At 41.0% G+C, this 20,185-nt stretch overlaps 1 protein-coding gene across 1 annotated transcript in view; it reads right to left on the reverse strand.

The window, feature by feature from the left end:
* The window catches only part of LOC104493344 (protein kinase C alpha type), a gene marked incomplete at its 5' end in the record, with an annotated part of 44,175 nt that overhangs the window by 19,077 nt on the left and 4,913 nt on the right, over nt 1-20,185 (reverse strand). Inside the window, 3 exons of the mRNA XM_010136003.1 lie at nt 15,877-15,973; nt 16,705-16,839; nt 16,936-17,092. Of these exons, the coding sequence (XP_010134305.1) occupies nt 15,877-15,973; nt 16,705-16,839; nt 16,936-17,092 (389 nt within the window). The remainder of the gene's footprint in view (nt 1-15,876; nt 15,974-16,704; nt 16,840-16,935; nt 17,093-20,185) is intronic.

Below are 20,185 nucleotides of genomic sequence, written 5' to 3' on the forward strand. Positions count from 1 at the left end.
GTGATTGGTGCCGATGGGAAGCTGATAGTCCTGGTTATCACATCACCAGTGCTGAGCTACCAGTGCATTAGCCCAGACACGGGTATGTGTGAAGAGAGAATCCTGTTGCAAACACTATATCGGACAAGGTAGGAACATGGCATCCTCGAAATGCTGGAGAACGACTAAGCTGATTCTGTGAAAGCACATGGACCCAAGTGGAATGGCCCAATGACCTTATCAAATAATCATAACCTCACCAAAAGTCTGTATTTCCCTTCAGCTAGGCCACCAACCATTTGTTCATGAGTATGATGAACATATTTTTTTACATTTAGGTGTGAATTCCTTTTACTGCTTTTTAGCTTAAGGTCCTGGTGAAAATATAATGGGAATTCCAAGGCTGGCAAACACGTAGTGGGAGGAAGAAAAAAGGAAACAATAATAATCTCAACCAAAACATTTCACAGATGATCCATTAAGAGCTACTGCAACATGTTTAAACTGGAACAAAACCAGGCTGTGGGCATGGAAATAAAATTAGATAAACATGGTCAAGCCATTACAGATTCTATTTGTGCCACAAAGTTTTTGATGGGGCAGTAAGACATCTTTATGAAACAAACCCTGAAAGATCTAGTACTTATTACCTGTCTTCAAGAATTAGATATTATCCAATTCATCCTGAGGTACAAACCTAAACCAAAACATCTCTTACAAGCTTCAAGGAAGGTTCTACACTCATCAGAAACGTCACAACTCATCGCTAGTAATTGACTTTGATGGATTTAAGGAAAACCTTTAACTGGCCCTTTATAGATATTAAAACCTGCTGAAGTTACAGATGACATTCCAGATCCTGGATTAATTTTCAGTTTACATTCAGACTACTTGGCTTAACATCTTGGATAAAAACACAACATTGTCACAACAAAGCCAGCTTGCAGCAAACAAGCCAGGAGAACAGTATGTTAAAGATAAATTAGTCTGCACTGGTAGCAGAAGAGTTAATCTCAAAAGAAAACACGACATGCACATGATCTTACTTCCTCTGGTTTGGACGCACCTTATCTCGGCCAGTTCTTTTACCCTGAAACCACAGATGAGACATACTTTATATATTCAGTCCAAATGCACTTCACGGTGTGTTACTGAAGTGATAGTGTGTTACACTGGAGAGTCTCTTGGAATTTGGTATGTGCTTTTTGGAAGAGATACCTCGGGTTTTGCAGTAATTTATTTTTTATCTAAGTATAACAACTGGCCTTTTAATTAGGCATTAAAAAAAAGTAGTCTTCTCCAAACCCTGAAGTGTGAAGCGAAGAAGAAAAAGTGATTTGGGGATTAGTAAACTGTTATTGCACTTGATTTTCCATCACAGTAAATGTTCTCATTGAGTCTTTTCAAAACTTCAATTTTTTTAGGACAAAACAGGAACTCTCAGTATTATTCAGATACAGTTATTAACTATAGTTCAGAGACTTAAGAATTACAGAGCAAAGAGTGAATCAGCATTTTCCCCATCAGCCAATAAATAAATGTGTGAAGAAACAGGAACTCTCAGTATTATTCAGATACAGTTATTAACTATAGTTCAGAGACTTAAGAATTACAGAGCAAAGAGTGAATCAGCATTTTCCCCATCAGCCAATAAATAAATGTGTGAAGAATTAAAAAATAATAATCTACACAATTCACATTCCCAGGCTAAATTTGTTTAGCGCAAGGATCTACCTATCATTATCTTAGAGCTTTAACTCCTCGTATCACTCACTTTTGTTACCACAGCTCAGGAGGGTCAGCTTTGTTTCCATAGCGGAAAAGAACGCTGCGTTCCAGAATGGCCCAAACTTGCGGTGACACCCTGGCACCCTCCAGCACAGCCTCACAAGGGAGAAACCCACATCATTTCCAATCAAAAAATATTCAAGCCAACAAAGGCCTTGACGTGCAGTTCACTAGAGGATGTACTCCTTGGTTGTCAAGGCAACTCACTCTTTGCAAGCTCACAGATGCCCAGCAGGGAGATTTAGTGGTAATGAATTTTCAAGAGAAGAAAGTGTTAAACAAAAAAATACTGAACAACAACGGTGCATTCCCATCGCACGCGTGGAGGTACGCACACACGGGGCACGCACAACTGCTGCTGGGAAACAGCACTCTTATCGCCTCCTGTCGTCCGTTACTCGTTGGCTCCACTGACACCTACCGGGAAGAGCAGCCAGAGCTCGGTTCCCGGCAGCTGAGCCTCCTCAAACCTCACAGCTCTGCTTCCATCGCACACCAGCATCCTCCCCGCTCCGCTACAGCAAGTTCCACCGAGCACCAACTGCTCGGTCCACGCAGTTGCGTCCAGTTGTAAATAGCAAACGATGATGTGACCACAGAGAGCAGCACTGGCTTCAGTCTCCATTGCGAAAAAAAAAAAAAAATCACCATTTTGACAGCACGAGGGTCAGCAGTCTCAGGACTGACTGAGCAGGCTTCATCTCCGGTCCCAAGACTTTTGTGAGATCCGTCGAGCAGGAATATCCTCCTGCCAGGATTCGATCCTTCTGCAAGGATCACACTGCAACAAGTTCTCCACAGTTCTTTGCTAGACTCCAACATACTCTTCAAATGTCATCGGGTGATGAAGAAGCCACCTCGCGCTAGCCCGCCTTGCTCCTAGTGATTCTGTTTCTAATTCTTAAACTAACCCAAAGCCATAGCAAAGCTGCAGGTAACACTCCGCATATCACTTAACGAAATGGCAAAATGGGTGGTGAGAAGCAAGGAAAGAAGAATCTGGATGTTCCAGTAACGTTCTAGTTTCACTATTACAGACCAGCAGGCTTTGGCTGCAAGTGTGAAATTAATGCTTGGTTATGTCTGTTGCTACCTGGACTCTACACAAGAAGCATCAGGGCAGCTCAGATCTCGGACAAACTGTAGAAGACATCCCTGACACGACTGGCAAAACTCCTACTAAGGACATAAAAAGGAGAAACTGAAATAATTCACCCGAGTCTCAAGGAAGGACAAAAAGCTCTATTCAGGTTTCCAGTTGTGAAATTTTGATCCACAGGTTGAGCCATCAGCAAGTGTTTAATAAAGTAAATAAATCAAATAAATTTCAAGTCAAAATCTGGAGGAAAAAACCTCCCATTCACTGAAATGTTCTCCATCTCTGTGACAGCTTGTTTCTTCAACTACTGCATTTCCAACTCAATGTAATTATCGATGTTATGAAGGACTATCAATTTCCTAGTTTACACAACTTAATTATCAGGATGCTGAGAATTTGAAATGAGAAGAGTTGTTCTAAGCACCAGCAAGCCCTAATACTTCACCGAGTTTTAAGTTTAGTACTGCAACCTAATGCAAGTTTATAATTCATTAGGGGCAAGTTTTGTAGTCATGGAAACAAGAGAGATAAGAGAAAGTTAGAGCCTATGTTCCGGATGCTTTAGCAGCCCTGCAGCTCTGAACCGAGAGGGGTCAGCACCAGCATGACATTCTGGTCCAGCCCGAGCTCATGTCCTTGTTGTTGGAAGTCAATGGAGAGAAGTAACTTCCTTGCCCATTTTACCTGATTCCTGAGCAATCTGAGGAGATGCTTTTACATTAAATTTCCTGTGAAACAAAACAAACCCCACAGGCTCTGGGTCTTGTGCATCTCTCCTTGGCTTAAGGAATGCTTATGAAGAAGGTGGCAACACGTGGCTTTCCCCCACCTTACTGTGCCTCTCACTGATTCTTCTCATTCCTTTCATGAACAAATTAAGTAATGAACTGAATTACAGACATGTATTGCACTAATGAGTGTATACACACATATTTCTCTGTATCAGAAGGAGGACAGCAGCAGATGGAAGATGCCTACACAAGACATTGCAGTCCAGCAAGAGACACCCGTACCAGAGACGCACTGCACCACGGACACCGTCAAGGAGTCACGAGGTGTACACAGACCATTTTTCAGCCACGTATTCCTTGGTAAAATTACAGTCTAGCAAAACTTCTTTGCAGCAAGAACACTGAAAATGTGCAAATAAGCAGAAAGCTGTTCATCTGCACTCATTTTCATGATGGCAATGTCACTATGGTGAGCTATGACAGTATTAGTAAAAAATGCAATATATAAAAATGAAAATGTGTTTTTACTTCAATAGCTGAAATTGTTACTGAAAAAAAAGCTAGGGAAAAATTCTTATCATTCCCATTGCTAGTAAAAAGTCACAAAGGCAAATGTTTCATAAATGTTTCATAATTATTAAATAAGGAGGGTGATAAAACTCTACCTAGGGTTTAAATATGGATTACTTTAGGTCTTTACTTTCCCTCATTCCCTCTCCTCCTCCTCTCACGCTTGCGCCATATTTATCCTTTTGGTTAGTAATAGTAAATGCATTTAAAGGATTTGCCTGAAAATTTATGTGTCATATGCAAAAAGGATTAAAAATGCCTTTTTGCAGAAAGCATGTCCAAGAACACAGGAAAGCCACTCCTGAGGGCCACCCACATGCTGAACTGCTTTGCTCATCACGTAGGAACAACGATATCAAGAGTGCCTGTGAGTTAATTCAGGTTACAGCAGAGAAAGCAGCGTGTCCCACAAAGGATTCGGGATGGTTAGCAAAACAGTTCTTCTGCCTGACCCCCCCGTGAGGTGTGTGATCGGAACTCAAGCCTCTTCCAGACTCACAAAATTCGTGAGATAATGCTACTCCGTGACTCGGGGATTTCCACAGAGGTCCGTGTCTCTCAGCCAAGCCCCCCGGGGGCAGAAGGCAGGTAGTGACCGAATTCCTGATGGCAGCGAGGAGCTGAGCAACACAACAGAGAGCAGAGACAGCGCCCGCTCGTACAGCCACCAACTACTGAACAGCTTGGTTAGGAGAAAAATTAGCGTCAGTGCCAGTTCAGAATCTTGTATGATAACGTTATACTGAATTTTATCAACACAGCGGTTTAGTTCAAGGGGGTTTATCTTTCTACACACATACATACAAACGACCCGCAGGATTTCATGTCTTTCAGGACTTTCGCTGGAGACAGCCTTTTGCTCTGGGAGCTATTCCCCGTTCTGCACTGACCCCTTGTGGTTTCTCACTGCCAGCAGAAATTATCTTCCCCAGCTCAACACCATGTTAAAGGGATGTTTACTGAGAGTGAAGGCAATAAGAGAATCCTGAAGGAAAACACAGTGGTGTAACACACCATAGAGCATCTCAGCAGAGCTGCTGATTTTGGGGGGGTTGGGAGCTATTCCCCGTTCTGCACTGACCCCTTGTGGTTTCTCACTGCCAGCAGAAATTATCTTCCCCAGCTCAACACCATGTTAAAGGGATGTTTACTGAGAGTAAAGGCAATAAGAGAATCCTGAAGGAAAACGCTCTATGGTGTGTTACACCACTGTATCTCAGCAGAGCTGCTGATTTTGGGGGGGTGTTATCACCACATTCCCTATTCAATTTTTTAAACACCTTTTTGTGCTGCAGTATAGAAGTAAAAACTGTGTACTTGAATATATGATTTAGAAAAAATTTCCAAATTTGCCAGGCACAAGGTGAGGGTGACCATATGCCCTAGAAAATACAGACAATGAAGTCAAACGGCTATGAAAGACAGTTGTTTGAAAAGGATATAAACCCCTGGAGTTTCAGGAAATATTGCCCTGGACAACGGATGGCTGCCTGTGAGCAGTGAAATCTAGGGAGGGAAGAGTTTCCAGTTACCCATTTGGCACTGTCAACATGTTTAATCTGTTTAATAATCCTGTGGCCACCTGAGTCTACTTTGTTTTCTGCCTTTATTGCCAAACACGCTTTCCCCTGCAACACAGCAGTGCCTAACGAGATGAAATGTAATTAAAGAGGCTGCCCAGAATAATATTCAAGAATTCTTGCAGAAATATCCTGTGGTAATAAAAAAACCAAACAACAAATACGATGCTAGAACAGCAAATCCCTAAGAGTCAAAAAATAATTGCTTTTATACATGCTATTGCATTTTTTAGTTACACAAATTTCTGCTAATTTTCAAGAATAAAAAACCTAGAGTGTAGTATTTCTTTTAAGCATAAAACCCATTTAAATATGGACAAAAATAAATACAATTCTGTTCTAAAATAATCTTTAAGGACTGCAGTTCTACCTGATCTTAGTGCAAATCCCTGCGATCAACCACCAGAGCCAGGAAAAGCTGCAGACTAGGACTGATTTTAAATACTTGGGATTCTGCAACCAAATCTTACCACGCTGTGAAATTATTTAACACACACATACACACACAAAGATGAGGGTGTTTTCTGCACGATGTTGTGAAAATCATCTATTTAAACAGACACTTTGCTAGCAGAACAAAAGCGGCACAAACGTGTGATCCTTGCAAGTATCTGATAACTTCATAAACAAGTATTTATGCTGTTGAACCTTGCTCACAGCATTCGCAAATTTGCTATGACATTATAAAATGATTTTTGCATGGTTTTTTTGGTACATCCTCAGGAACAGAGCCTTCCTTCTTCCTCTGCTCCTGCTGTTTCCTTTCAATTCCAATCTTGTAAACTTGGGAACAACCTCCCAGCAGCCCCACATAAACTGATTACTTACAGAATTATTTCCAAAGCCACGCTAGCGTCACTGGTGATTAGCCTGCAGGAGGCAGCACGCAGTGATGCCTCAGAGCCCAGGTCAGTGATGCTAAGTCACCGTCAGCAGCAAGCAGAACGGGGAGTTGTAATAATTTAGAGAGAAAAGAGAGATGATAAACAAGGAAGCGTTTTCTCCCATGGAAACAAAAAAAAGGAATTCTTGAGTCTCCTCTTCAAATGAGAGCAAAGAGCCAGCGTGGCTGGAATTTGTGTTTATAACTCCCAAGGACTAAGAGCGAGTTCTGCCTGTGAAGCAGCAGCCGTGAGGAAAGCGTTCAGCTCTGTTTAGGTGCACTCCTGGGATGAAAACACAAACTGACCACGGACTTTGGGCCGTTTGTATCAGAGCCCTTCGAGGTCTGGATTCTACAGGGAAGTGACAACACAAGTTATCTGTAACTTCATATTCACCCCAGACGCATTTTTTCAGGGTACGTTTTGCTCTGGTTTAAAACACATTTAAACAGAGACACTTGCGCGACAACACAAGTTATCTGTAACTTCATGTTCACCCCAGATGCATTTTTTCAGGGTACGTTTTGCTCTCGTTTAAAACACATTTAAACAGAGACACTTGCGACATCCCTGCATTGACCAAGTTTCATCAATGAAAACACCACGTGATTTTATTTTCAAAAAAGAAGAGGTGTAAAGGAGTGAGGAAGGGTGGTCATCTTCGGTACAGGCTTTTCTGAGATAAAGATACCAGATAAAGAATCAAGGTTAAGAAAAAATCAGTTACTGATTGCATGACCAAGGATAACTGCATTAGGAAATACCTGGCAATGACAAATGCTCTTATTCTTTGTTTTTCTGGTTCAGTATTTAAACACTTGGTAAAATCATGCATTAATAATATAAGCAACTCTTCAAAAATAAAATTTCATTTTTAAATTAAGTATTTTAAGCCTTGAGCTACAACATGTAAACTGCTCTAGGTCAACTTAAACTGTAAAAATAATATTTGAAGATGGTAATGGTTTCAACAACCTTAGACAGATTCTTAACAGTTCACAACACGAGCTTCAAATTTTAATTTAAATTGTAACTTAATCACTGTATGAAAGTGTGATTTGTATCAGTAACCTTTTTCCTTATAAAGCAAGATAATTTGTTAGAGACATGCAAAGAAATCCACACACGTATGTTCTCAATGCTGAAATGTATCTTTTATGGCAATAATTCAGTCATGGGATGATGAGTGAAAGAAGTACCAGGGGAAGAAAAGAGGTGAAATGGTATTTCCGGTGTCAGAGCATCTGTGCACGTGGGTGATCTCTCTCATGATATAGTATACCCCACCTAGCATATAGCAATATATGTAGTATATTATATCATAAAACATGCATGCTGCACTATGTAAATGTATCCATTTCAATATAGGGTGAACACGAGCATCACTTCATCTGGGGAAGGTATTTAAAGGTCCATGAGTGTCTTTCAACTTAAAGATGCACCATTTTCCATGAGAAGGTGGCATTCATTCACCTAACTCCTTCAAAAGAGAATGCACACTTCATCTGCTGAGGTTTGATGAGCTCTTTTTTGTAAGTAAACTTCTAATCTGAGGAGTGTGTTGTGACAAATTACAAAAGATTCATACCTCAATTTATTTTTTAGCCATTAGAAAAGCTTAAACTGGGGAAAAAACAAGTGCATCCTTAAAACATGGTGAGAATGAAATTGAATTCAATAAACTTCAAACACTGGTAAAGAGGGTTGTGTGAAGAGAAAGGCATAGGAGAACATCAAGGAAAAAACTACCTTGAAGAAGTGGATATTTACATGACAGTCCTGGAAGAGACAGGAAGGGAGAAACACTGCTTGGTTAGGAAAGGGCTGGCAAAGCAAAGCAGCAACAATTAGCAGCAGAAGTAAACAAATAAAGACACATCAGCAAGAACACAGCAATGGACAGATCTGCTAGGCACAGAAAAACCACAGAAAAGAAGTCGTGGTGTTAATCACCTAACAAGGAGGCACAGGGAAGTACAGGGCTTCACCCAGCTGCTCCTCACCGTTGACCTCAGTCCTGCGCACACATACGCTTCATGCACAAACCACTCGCCACGTCGTTAAACCGCTGCAGTGCCTAAAGCTCGTGTGTTACAGATGTGGGCTGTACAGGGGTGACAGCACAAAAGGGGGTTTGGGTTTTTTTTTTTGCCTTGTTCCGAGATGCACATTTAACCTTTCTAAAGGGGATAAAGAAATCATCAATATGATTTCAATATGATTTTCTAGTACATTTTCTAGTACATTCTTCATCTTAAACCACAACACACAGACTGAGAAAAGCCTCACAGAACTCACACACCGATACAACCAGAGATGCGTGTCATCTGGTTCAGAAGTTTCAAGTTCTCTGTTTTCCGAGCTGGTGAGTGGATGGGGAAGCTCCAGCTAACTGCATATGGGAATTCCCCATGCCAAAAGATGGTATAGAACAGATGGAGCCATCTAACAGCATCTCTATAATGCCACAAACTATTCTTTAATGATTAAATATGCACAATTTAAAAATAGGAATGAGTGCCGTGGCCAAAAAAAGCAGCTCTTCTTTTTATATCTCTATACACATAACGAGTGTGGATTGATGTGCCAGTGATATTTTGGCTGGTCATGATTTCAGTGCAGCTTAGTGTCTGTTTCCTGAAAAGTAAATTTAATCTTTTCTTTCACAATTTGAAGTGTCAGCAGTGTTATTTCTCTTTTACAAGTCACCTTTGCTGAACTGCCTGAAGCAGTTACTGCTTCAAAATGGGAATGCATACCGGTTAGATACACACATGGCAGAGATCCTATCTTTTATTTATTTCCAAGAAAAAAAAGTAAAGCACCCCAGAGCTGTAACACTGCTGTTAAAAACATCAATGTCCCTCAAAGACTTGAATCTCTCCTTCACAGCTCTCACAAGACTTTACACAGAGCCCAGAAGAACTTCATTTACAAACCGACAAAATCACAAGCTCCTCTACAGGTTTGGTTTTGGATTTTTTTGAATTAAAGTATCATATTTTATTAGAAAACTCATTGGGTTCTTCAGAAGCTACTGAAACAGCCCCTGGAGTCTTCTGCCAAGGCCCTGACTATGCATGTGCAGCATATTTACTCAGAACTAAAACTGCTCTAGGATGTCCCGGCCATTGATTAAAGGAAGGAAAAAAAATGTCCTTTTAACCGTGGTGAATATCACAAAAATGCCTGATCAGTATAGGAAGTGCTGTCCCGCTCTTTCGAATAAAGCAGCCAGAAATGGCTTTAAAATAAATAAAAGGGAGTGTTAAAGATCTAAGGAATGCAGGACCTGCAGTGAAACAGAGCAAAATGATGCGCTGACGTTCAGAACGGGAATGACAAATAAATGAGAGAGCTTTCTTTAGTGTGAGACTATAACAACATTGAAATTCATCAGAAAATAATCATGCCTTGAAATCTCTGGGCATTTCGAAATACCATTTAATTCCAGCTGCACTGCCCCAGAGAAGGGCCTGATGGTGTAAATCAGTGTTAGCAACAGGTAACACCTGCATACTGAGACAGGTTACATGTGTGTAAAGTCACGTCCGCACAAGTTTGGTCAAAACGCTGCCCTGCGTACTGGAGGAGTTTAGCAGCACATCAGAAGCAGAAATATCTACAGCTCCTGTGTCACTGGCTTGGTTCTAGGTATTTATAACCAAGCCTGATGGCCAAGCAGCACATTGTCCCCGTTCATATATTGAAAATGGTAAGGCATTTAAAAAGACATTTTCTTTAGGATCATCATAACAGTTATGTTTAGAAGCACTGTGATGTCACCGCTGACCGTACACTTCCCATTTCCAGATACAACATCTACCCTGTCCTTAACTCTGTTCCCTCTCTCCTTACGTTTCAATCTGTTCAGGCTGCGAAAGAAAACTACAGCCTGAGCTTCTGCACAGCCTTCGTCAGCGATCCCACCGCCACTCAGCAGCTGGAAACTTAACTCAGGTACGGATCATCTGAGAGCAGCCACAGCGACGGCACAGGGTGTGCAGCCCCACCAGCCACAGTCCCTGGGTCATGCCACACTGCACAGCCGGGTCACGTCACTCCCTGGCAGCAAAAACAGCCCATCAGGCAAGCGGACAATAATAAAGAAGAGCTGCTCCCGGGTGGTTTGTGCAGTACCTGGATCACTCCCGGAAAGGGGAGACTGGAAATAGAGCACAGAACGAGTACAGTCGCCTTCCCTGGGTACCCTGCCTGGCCTTCCTACTACACACAGCTCTATGGATCCGGCCCACATCAACTAATAGATGAAACTGGAACCTGCTTTTACTAACTGGTAACGGTAATAATGGCCTGGTAATTATTTTGCAGAAGAAGTATTTATTAGAGTAACGTCATCTTCTTGTGGAGTGATTTTCTTGTTATTCACTTAATTAAACACAATGGTACAAAACTAACAGCCATGAAAAGCCACTCATACCTGATGTCCCAGCTGAAATCTCTGACACCAACACAATTTAAAGCTAGCAGCCACAGCAGTAGATGTGGATCTATGTCCCCAAGGACACAGCTCCCAGTGCCCACCAGAATGGTCCTGCATGGATCCCCAGGGTGGGGACAGTGGTCTGAGCTCTGTCTCAGAAACTAAGGGAAGGATTTTGTTCTACTGAAACTCACACAGAGAGCTACACTGAAGGAAATAATTAGAACAAAAGAAAATGTCTGACTTCTTCAGAGTATGTACCAGGAGCACCGTTCCATATCTTCCCCACAGATGCCTTAAAACGAAGATGATAGGAGCAGTAACCTATGTGCTCATAACAACCTGCTTGGATCACTTCAGTTACTGTTGGGACTCTGATTGCTCCCATCACTTAATACACCTTGTACTTAGTGCATGTATCCACATGTAAGGATTACAGCTGCTCTGTTCCTTTTTTAATTAAGAAAAAATCACTGATATGGACCATAAAGACTGCTTTATTCTTAGTAACATTTTATCTGATGGTGCTGTGGAAAGAAGGGGACAGAGAGAATAATTAAGAACCAGTATTATTCTATTATTACTCTAAGGTGATATTTAAGTATCAAGATGTGCTTTACTAAGCAGCAAATAACAGGAAACACGGTGTGCCAAAACTGAAATAACTTCCTACAACAGAAGTTTTAGAATTTACACATTTGTTTTCTCCAAATAATGATAATAAACCCCACAACAGTGCCCTGAATGGCAAAACTGTATTATTGCTCAAATCACACCCAGGTCTGAAAAACACAATGATGTTGCATTATTTCAATATTCTGATTTCTGCTTTGAATAGGAAAGCCCCGTAGCAGGAAAATACGCAGATAAGAAATAGTAGATATTGCAGTTAAAAGACTTGCTAGTTTGGGTCCAAGGAGCCACCTGGGACTGTTGGGAGTTCCCATGGCAACCTCAGCATGGACAATTATGGAGCAGCGCCAATTATTCTGAGTACGCCTGTTGAGAGCAGAGTTTCGTTTTGAGACGGCCACAAATAATGCCATTCCGGAGAGAAAATTCACAACCAAAGGTTAAAAACAGATGAAAAACAGTGACAGATTTTATCCTGCTTCCGCTTCCTACAGGAGTATATTTTTATCTCTAAATTTAATAATGATGTCTCATCTATAAATCACTGAAGACAAATTTGATCATAGTGCTAAATACGCAGATCATTGATTCCTAAGTTTTAGTGATAGGTGAGATCCAGGAAGCATGCAGATGGATTACAATTTTGTTCTGTAGAAAATAGTGCACTGCAGCTATGCATAGCCTACCTCCATTTCTAGATACTGACCAACTCCACACAGATAATACATGGACAGTATATAACAAGAAAACTCCTTGCAATAAAATCTAAAAATACTTAGGGGGGTCACTGCGTGATTCCATTAATGAATCACCCTCCTCCTCCACTCTTCTCTTTCTGTTCCAAATCTGATCCGATTTGTTGGACAGGATCTTCAGCTACTGGGCACAAGTCAGACGTTAATTTTTCAAGTACTTTACATCTGGCAGAATGAGCCACGGGGAAACTTTTTCAAATAGTTTTTTCTGTTCTATTATATATGTAAGTGAAGAGATGGCTTGAATAATTTACGTATTTATTTATAATCTCGTACAGCTATTTTACGGTAGATTTACATTGAATAAATGACTTAAAGAACCTGTGCCAGAAGGTCCGGTAAGTAAAGCAGCGTACCAGTGAGATGTCTGTGGCTGATAACCACGTTTAACTAAGAAGTCTGGGTTGTTAAAGTGGAGCTAGGAGGATGTGACACAGTTGTGTAAACAGTCTGAAATCAATGAGAGCTTGAGGGCAGCTCTTAAAGACACCTGTTGAACTACAGACACAGATGGGTATTTAAAAAATTCTCATTGGTTTAAATGGGAGTGCTAAGTGCTCGTGGAGATTCCACTAAACTTTAGTCAAAAGGGCAAAGTCAGTTTTTAAGAATGTCTTAGCATTTTCATTTTTTTGAGACCAGAAACTGGTTTTGGAAACTTTGCATCTACCTGTTCTCTGATCTTTTATAACCTGAAAATATTCTTATTCTTAACAATGAAATTCTCATCCTGAAGTTTCTCTAAAGTAGGTTTGTATAGAGCTCTTTACTCTGAGGACCACCGTTATTCATGTTAGGTATTTGATATTCACACTGCAATGCTTTTGTAGAAATTGTAATTTTGTACTTGAAATGACATCAGTGTAGCTGGGATATCCATCAGACTGTCACGTAGTGAAAAGCAGACCAAGCACCACACACGCAGAGCTGATTAGCAAGTGCTCTGGACTTACTCTTTCCTATAAACTGATAAATGAGAAGATAGCCCAGCATGGCCTCTCAGTCTGTCTATATTCTTAATTTTCCTGACAAATACACTCCCCTGGTAAAAAGGCGGCCAAGATCTGCAATATTGTTCCCGTAAGGCTTCAAAGCTGATTTCAGAACAGTGGAAATAATTATTTGGATGATGTCATTAAATCACAAATAGCAGCACATTTCCCGTGCTATCTACTTGTTCCTTACTGTAGGGTACCTAAAATAAAATGACTATGTAAGCCAAGAAATAAATCGGAAGAAAGATAACGTAAAAGACGATCAGAGTCAGCATCACTTATGTGCCGTACTAGAATAGGCAATACGTTAAATACCATCATGCAGACATCTGTGCTGGTAGTTTTTGGAAGACATCTCAATAAGTCCCCTGGAAACCAAGCACTTAGAAGATGCTGTGTCCCTCTGTTCCTTCTCGTGGGGTGAATTTTGAGAGAGAGTAAGAGGCTGAAGCTAACTCCTTTTACCACGGAATCCTGTAATGCTGCATTACAGTAGCCCTGTCCAGCTATAATTACACCACCAATACTCCTGTGTATCATCACCAAGTTCCAAAACCGCTCATTATGCAGCTCTGTCACTGATACTCCTGGAGAACTGTGCTCGCTGAAAACCTGTTCCCTTCCCTCGACTAATTCAGACCACTAAACCAGAGTCAACCTGGCTACCACCACGACAGCGAAAGCCTCAAAGACATGGTGCTGAAGCTGAACTAATTAGACTTTGAGACAGACTAATTATTTCTGAGGCAGAGCTGACCCTGTGTGAAGCTGCCATTTCTGGGACCCAGTCCAGTAGCTTTACACGATGCCACCCCTCAGGATTTCCACTCCACTTCATTGCAGGACACAGATAAACCCTGACTGTTCAATCTGCAGCCAGTGTATTTACTGTAGGCTTAAGGAAAACCCCAAGAGACTGTAAACTCAATAGGCAAACATCCTGCATATAATTACTGACATTTTTTAATGACTTGACTTCGTGCTGTCTCTGTCCTGATACAAACGAGGTAGATTTCTATACCTGCATCACCAACATACACATCGCCACCCAATCCCAGACTCCGGGTGTTGCACAGAGACGGGTTAGGGCTGAAAAGAATTTGTTTTGAAGCTATTCTTTCTGGGGAGGATAAAAAGCAAATACGATCTTGAATAAAAAATGACCTAGTGCAGCAAAATAAAATCACACTGGTCAGGTCACGATTGTAAAGAAAGGAAAATGGAATGGAGATTCAAATACTTCTTAAATGTGTAACAAAAATCATAGGTCATGCTGCAGACAAAAGTATGGTAGCTGATCCAAACGTGTTCAGAAGAAATTGGTGCACCTTTGCTTTTTCTTTCTTGAAAGTTGAACACGTGCTGGTTTTCCTCACTTTCTTGGGTTAACCCATCTTTTATAATAACAATGTAGGATTCTGCCTGATGGTGAACATAGAAAAGTGCCATTTCAGGAACAGGCGTAAGTGTTTGCTTATGCACAATAGGTACATTAATTACTTTTTTTTGGATATATAGCTAGACTGAAGTTGTAAATGTTCAACCAGAAAAAAGAAAACATACCGCAGATTGGAACATTTCAAATTCAGTATGGTGTATGAAGCTAGAAAGAGTAGTCAAGCCAGATGAGCCGAGGCCAGTACAGCCATTAGCAACGCAACTCCCTCCCCACACCCTTCCCGCTGCTGCCAGCGAGTATTTTACTGTAATACCAGCCCTAGTTGTCAGAAGAGGTGGAGTTGCTGGCTAAGCCTGTTCATTAAGAAACAGCTCCTCTGCACAGCACAGTGAGACCATGCTTGTGACTACCAACCCCTCCAGTTGCACCAGAAGGCAAGAAGACTGCGGAAAGTACCCCTTCTCTTCCGTGTTTCTTTTCTGTACCTAACCAGCAATACCTCTTCTCCTTAAAAACTTCCATACCCGCGTTAAAGATACCAGAATTTCAGATGACATCCTTCTGACAAAGACTGTGAGGCTCTGAATAATCAGGAATTAACATTGTAAATACTTTCTTAAAAAAAAGAAGCATGTAGGGTGAAACATTGTAAGTATTCAAATACTGTTTTTTCTGAGAATTTAATTTGTCAAGTAATGTAGATACTAGTGATAACGACTGGCAGATTTTGCAGCAAGTATTAAAAGACACTGAAATTATTACATACACTTGACAAAATACTTTAAAATACCAACTTCTAAGTGTCACAGCAGAGAAGCTAAACTGTCAGAAAAACGATACCAGGACTGAGTCAAACCATTTGGTCCAATTTTCAGGAAACCCAGAGGCATGTACTGCTGTCACAGGCAACGGAAATTGCAGCACTCTAATGTAGATCTTTTAACAGATTTTTTTTTTATTGTAATAAAGCGCAAAATGTATGCAATATATAGTTGTAGCCATTTGTGTTTAATCCTCACCTCAAACTTCTGCCGGAGCTCTGCATTTCCATCTTCATCAGCGTCTGGAATTGGAACATTATAATATTCACCTTCTTCTTGATTCAGCAGCTTGTACCTGTGGAACATTTGAGGAAAAATATGGGGACTTTACAGTTTGACTTAAAATCCGATTTAGTTGTTTGTGTGTGGTTTGCATCCATGTCACAGGTATGTAAAGAACTGCTTTCAAAGATGTAAAGCAAATTCAACTAGAATATATTTCACCAAAAATACAGATCTTTAAACCCAAACTATCTGCCAAGGCAGTTTAACGGACAAGGAAGATTTTCCCACCCATCCCGTGATGTGATGGGAGACCCCAACCCTGAGGAACCTTCACCTCCAGTGCTACTATAGCCCGAAACAATTAGCTTTGATGAAATGGACTTTTTTGAGAAGGTGTGAGGAGTTCTGCCCCTGGCTTGGTAGGCAATCAGATGTTTTTTCATAAAATCAGCTCCCCTGCACTTTGAATTTGCAGAGCTATATATAACATGATACACTTAGTAATGAATATATCATATTTGAGATAAAAATAAAATTCGTATCACGAGACTTCGTACACAGAATTGAGTTTGCAGCAGCTCCTGGCTCCAGCAGAATTTCATGAACATCACAAAACAAAAGCTCTCCTTTTATTATCCTTTGTTATATATAGCCCATGTTTCCTAGGTTTAGTTGCATTTTCAGTGCATTTATAGCTCGAGGAACAGTGAAAAGCTCCTCAAAAGGAAGAGGATATTGAAGAAAAAATATTGCTTTAAAACTTTCTGTGATATATTCTCTCCTCTTTTCACAAACTCTTACCATCCACTGGCTGGCATTTTCATTAGCTCTGACACCCCAAATGAAAGAGATCCCATGAAATCATTTCTGGTGGTTCGATCCCAGTCCCAGACTTCCACAGATAATCGCCGATCTTTGTCTGTAGGTTTTAACTTACTAAAAAGGAGAGAAATAGAGGAGTTTTCAATGCAACACTGAAATAAACTATCCAAGTACATATAAACATACTACATTAAAAGGAGTTAAACTTACAATGTGAATGACTCATTCCAGTCCGGATTCAGGGTTGAACGGATGGTTTTTGTCTTTTGTTTACTTTCATTCTTAGGATCTGGGATGAGCTTCAGTTTAACGTAAGGATCTGAAAGTCCATTTGGATCCATAGGAATTAGGTTCTTGGCTTCTCGTACTGTCAATATAAAACACAGCTAATTTGTATAGGATTAAAAATATCATCAAGGAAGCAATAGCATGTTCACCCAGAGCTACTGAAATATTGAAAAATAAAAGAAATAAGATGTGAAACCCACTTGTCAGTCTCGGCACGGAAGAAACTACTTGTTGCAAAGCAAAGTTGCACTTAGTGGTAATTACAAGAACAGTAGAGAGAAATTACAGGAGAGAAGAGCAATTCACAACGACACGCAGCTTCCAGGCAGCTCTTTTCCTGCAATGGAACGATTAAATGTCCAAATCCATCACTATAAATTTTTAAGTGGGTAGCAACTCTTTGTGCTTTTATGTCCTCATCAGTCTTTGATTATACAGGTACAGGACTATCAGCCAAATAGTGTAAGTGCGACAGCCAGATTGGAACAGATTTCACACGATAGGTTATTTGATACTTTCCCTCACTGGAAGACACCCAGCACTCAACGTCCCTCGGATTCATGGTTCATTAGCTGTCAGATGGAGTTGTGTAAGCATGATGACACAACAGCAACCAAAGTAAAACCGCAGAGAGGACAAGTTTAACTTCAGCTTCACAAAAATGTTAATGCAGCTTCTATTTTTGCAATGCCAAAAGAAGGCATAAAGCGAGTTAAGATATCTCATGTTGCTACCGGTCTTCAAAGAGCGAGAGACAGGAATAGTCAGCAATCTGCACGGGGTGCTGCTCCCCGCAAGGCCACATCCCTGCGTGGAACGAGGCAGGCAGGCAATGGGGGTTACGGAGGAACCGGCTGGGGCTCAGCAGCTTTGGGGTTTCAGTCTGGCTGGAGTTACTGCAGCAGTGGTGGGGTTTGTTAAGCAATTCAGAAGGCACTGCAGGGGAGCAGAGTGTTCCAACAGATGAGCAACGACAGCATCTCCTCCTTCCTAAGAGGATCAGCACAATGCCCATGTAACAGTCATACAACATGTCAGGTTTTATTCTGTGATAACAGCATTCAGCCATCAGCTTCTGCTGAACTTCAGAAGGAGAGATGAGTTTTCCTAGTGCTGCAAAACCCCATCCACCCAAAGCGGTTGTGCTGCAATGACCTGCCGCGATCGAGTAGCAGATGAGGGATTCGTAAGCTATGAGCTCCTCGCTGGGTATCTCAAAACCTACTGGGAGCAGTAATCCTCTGGGCTTATTTTGGACAGAAAACAGCTTTCATTCGGGAATTCCTTTGTGAGCTTCACAGTTTAAGATTAGAATTGTTCCTGGAAGGAAAACTGCAAGAAGCCTTGAGGGTGACATGGTTCCTAGGGTATGAAGGAAGCCAGCATTCAAGAGTGAGTCACTGGAGTTATTATGCCAGATTGACAGTGCCCTCAGCTACTGCATTCACAGTGTCAGCATCAGAAGGGATTTTTAAATTTATCTACCTGACTGAAATATGAAAGGAAATGTAGGAAATATCAGCCCTTAAGTCACTTAATATTTCTTGACGGAAAACATTTCCTACAAAAAATCTGAACTTTAAAGTCACTTAAGAAGTCAGTCAGAGCTAATGCAAAAAACCCCCAAACTCGTCAGGATCTTCAGCAATGGAGAGTCATTGTTTGCTCAAGGCACTCTCCGCCTTTCCCCCTCAGATTTAAAAGACATTTGCATATTGCAAACAAAAATTATAGACCTCCCAGGATTTCAACCTGTTATTTTCCAGCATGGCGGGTGAAGGGCACTCAAGCAGCACGGATATTGTATACTCCCATGATTTATAGAATAAGAGGAGGACAGTTTGCAGGCAACAGTTAAATGACTTGTAAAGCTGCTGAAGAACATCTTTTCAAAATTTCAGATTTTCAAAATGTCCTTTGCTCTCCCAGTAGAAAAAGCAAGGCTGTGGTGGATTTTTTGAGGAAGAAAACAGCCACTGCCACAGAAACCACATCATTTCAATCAGATTGATCTGCTCTGCTTATTTAATGAGAGAGTACCAGGTGTAGTAGAACAAGCTGGAAGAGGGAAATGCCATATATGAACTGGTACTTTATATCCAAAATAGCTGCAGAAAAAACATAGAAAGGAGGAATGCAAGGTACTCATTTGGGACATGCGAGTTTGTTTGTCAAGATAATTCTTATGCAGAACAGATACCCTGATGTAAATCAATTATTGAAATTTTTTTGAGGCATTGAAAATACCTCCTACATGCAAGTTGACTTGGGATCACTCTATAGGTACTGGCACTAAAGACTGGTCAAATAGCCAGAATATTCATATATGATCCCTTTCAAAATCAGTTGCAGAATATAATAAAGTCAATGCCTACAAAGACAGACACTGATACTGACCTAGCAAAGATTATTAGATTATGTGTGTGTTGGGGTCTTTTACAGAACCGGTTTGTCTCTCCAGCTTGTCTGGGCAAGGCTCTTGACCCAGCTGTCCGCAGCCAGCAGCGTGCCAAGACATTAGCATGCAGTGCCATAGGGTAGCTCAGCATTCATACATTTATAAAGCATTTGAAAAAAGTGTGGTGGGGAGGACCGAACAGGAGGTCTGGACAGGAGGGGAGATTATTGTTGGAAAGCCTGTTATGTGCTTCCAACCCCTGCAGAGATCACTGCCAGGTTTCCTCTTCTTTTAAATAACAGAAGCATCACTGAAGAAGAAAAACAGTTTTTCTGTATTCTTTCAGCTAAGAAAAATACACTTTAAACCTCCCAGAAAAATCTGGGCTGAGTAAATATATATTTTAATAATGTTTATGTAAGGGTAGGATGCATTAGCTGACAGCGAGTCACTAGCTCCCTGCCTCTAAATCGGTGCCTGTGTCGAGAGGGCAGTTCCTCACTGTCAGCTGCTGTCAAATCCAACTGCCAGCAACGGACAGATCATGGTTTAGGATCCAAATAATGTGGCAGCTTTTTGTACCTCAGTGCGCCAGATAAGGTTATTTTCTCACAAAGGTTATTGTTTACTCACTATAAAAATAACTCAAAAATAAAACGGAAAAATCAAAACTGTGATTCAACCACCTACAAACTCACTCAGAAGAGCCCCAAGTCATAAGATGGGTTAACAAGTAAATGTAAGAGTGACTGACATTTAACACTCTTCAGCAGG

This window comes from Buceros rhinoceros, unplaced genomic scaffold (assembly GCF_000710305.1).
Source record: "Buceros rhinoceros silvestris isolate BGI_N320 unplaced genomic scaffold, ASM71030v1 scaffold16465, whole genome shotgun sequence".
Taxonomy (NCBI): Eukaryota; Metazoa; Chordata; class Aves; order Bucerotiformes; family Bucerotidae; genus Buceros; species Buceros rhinoceros.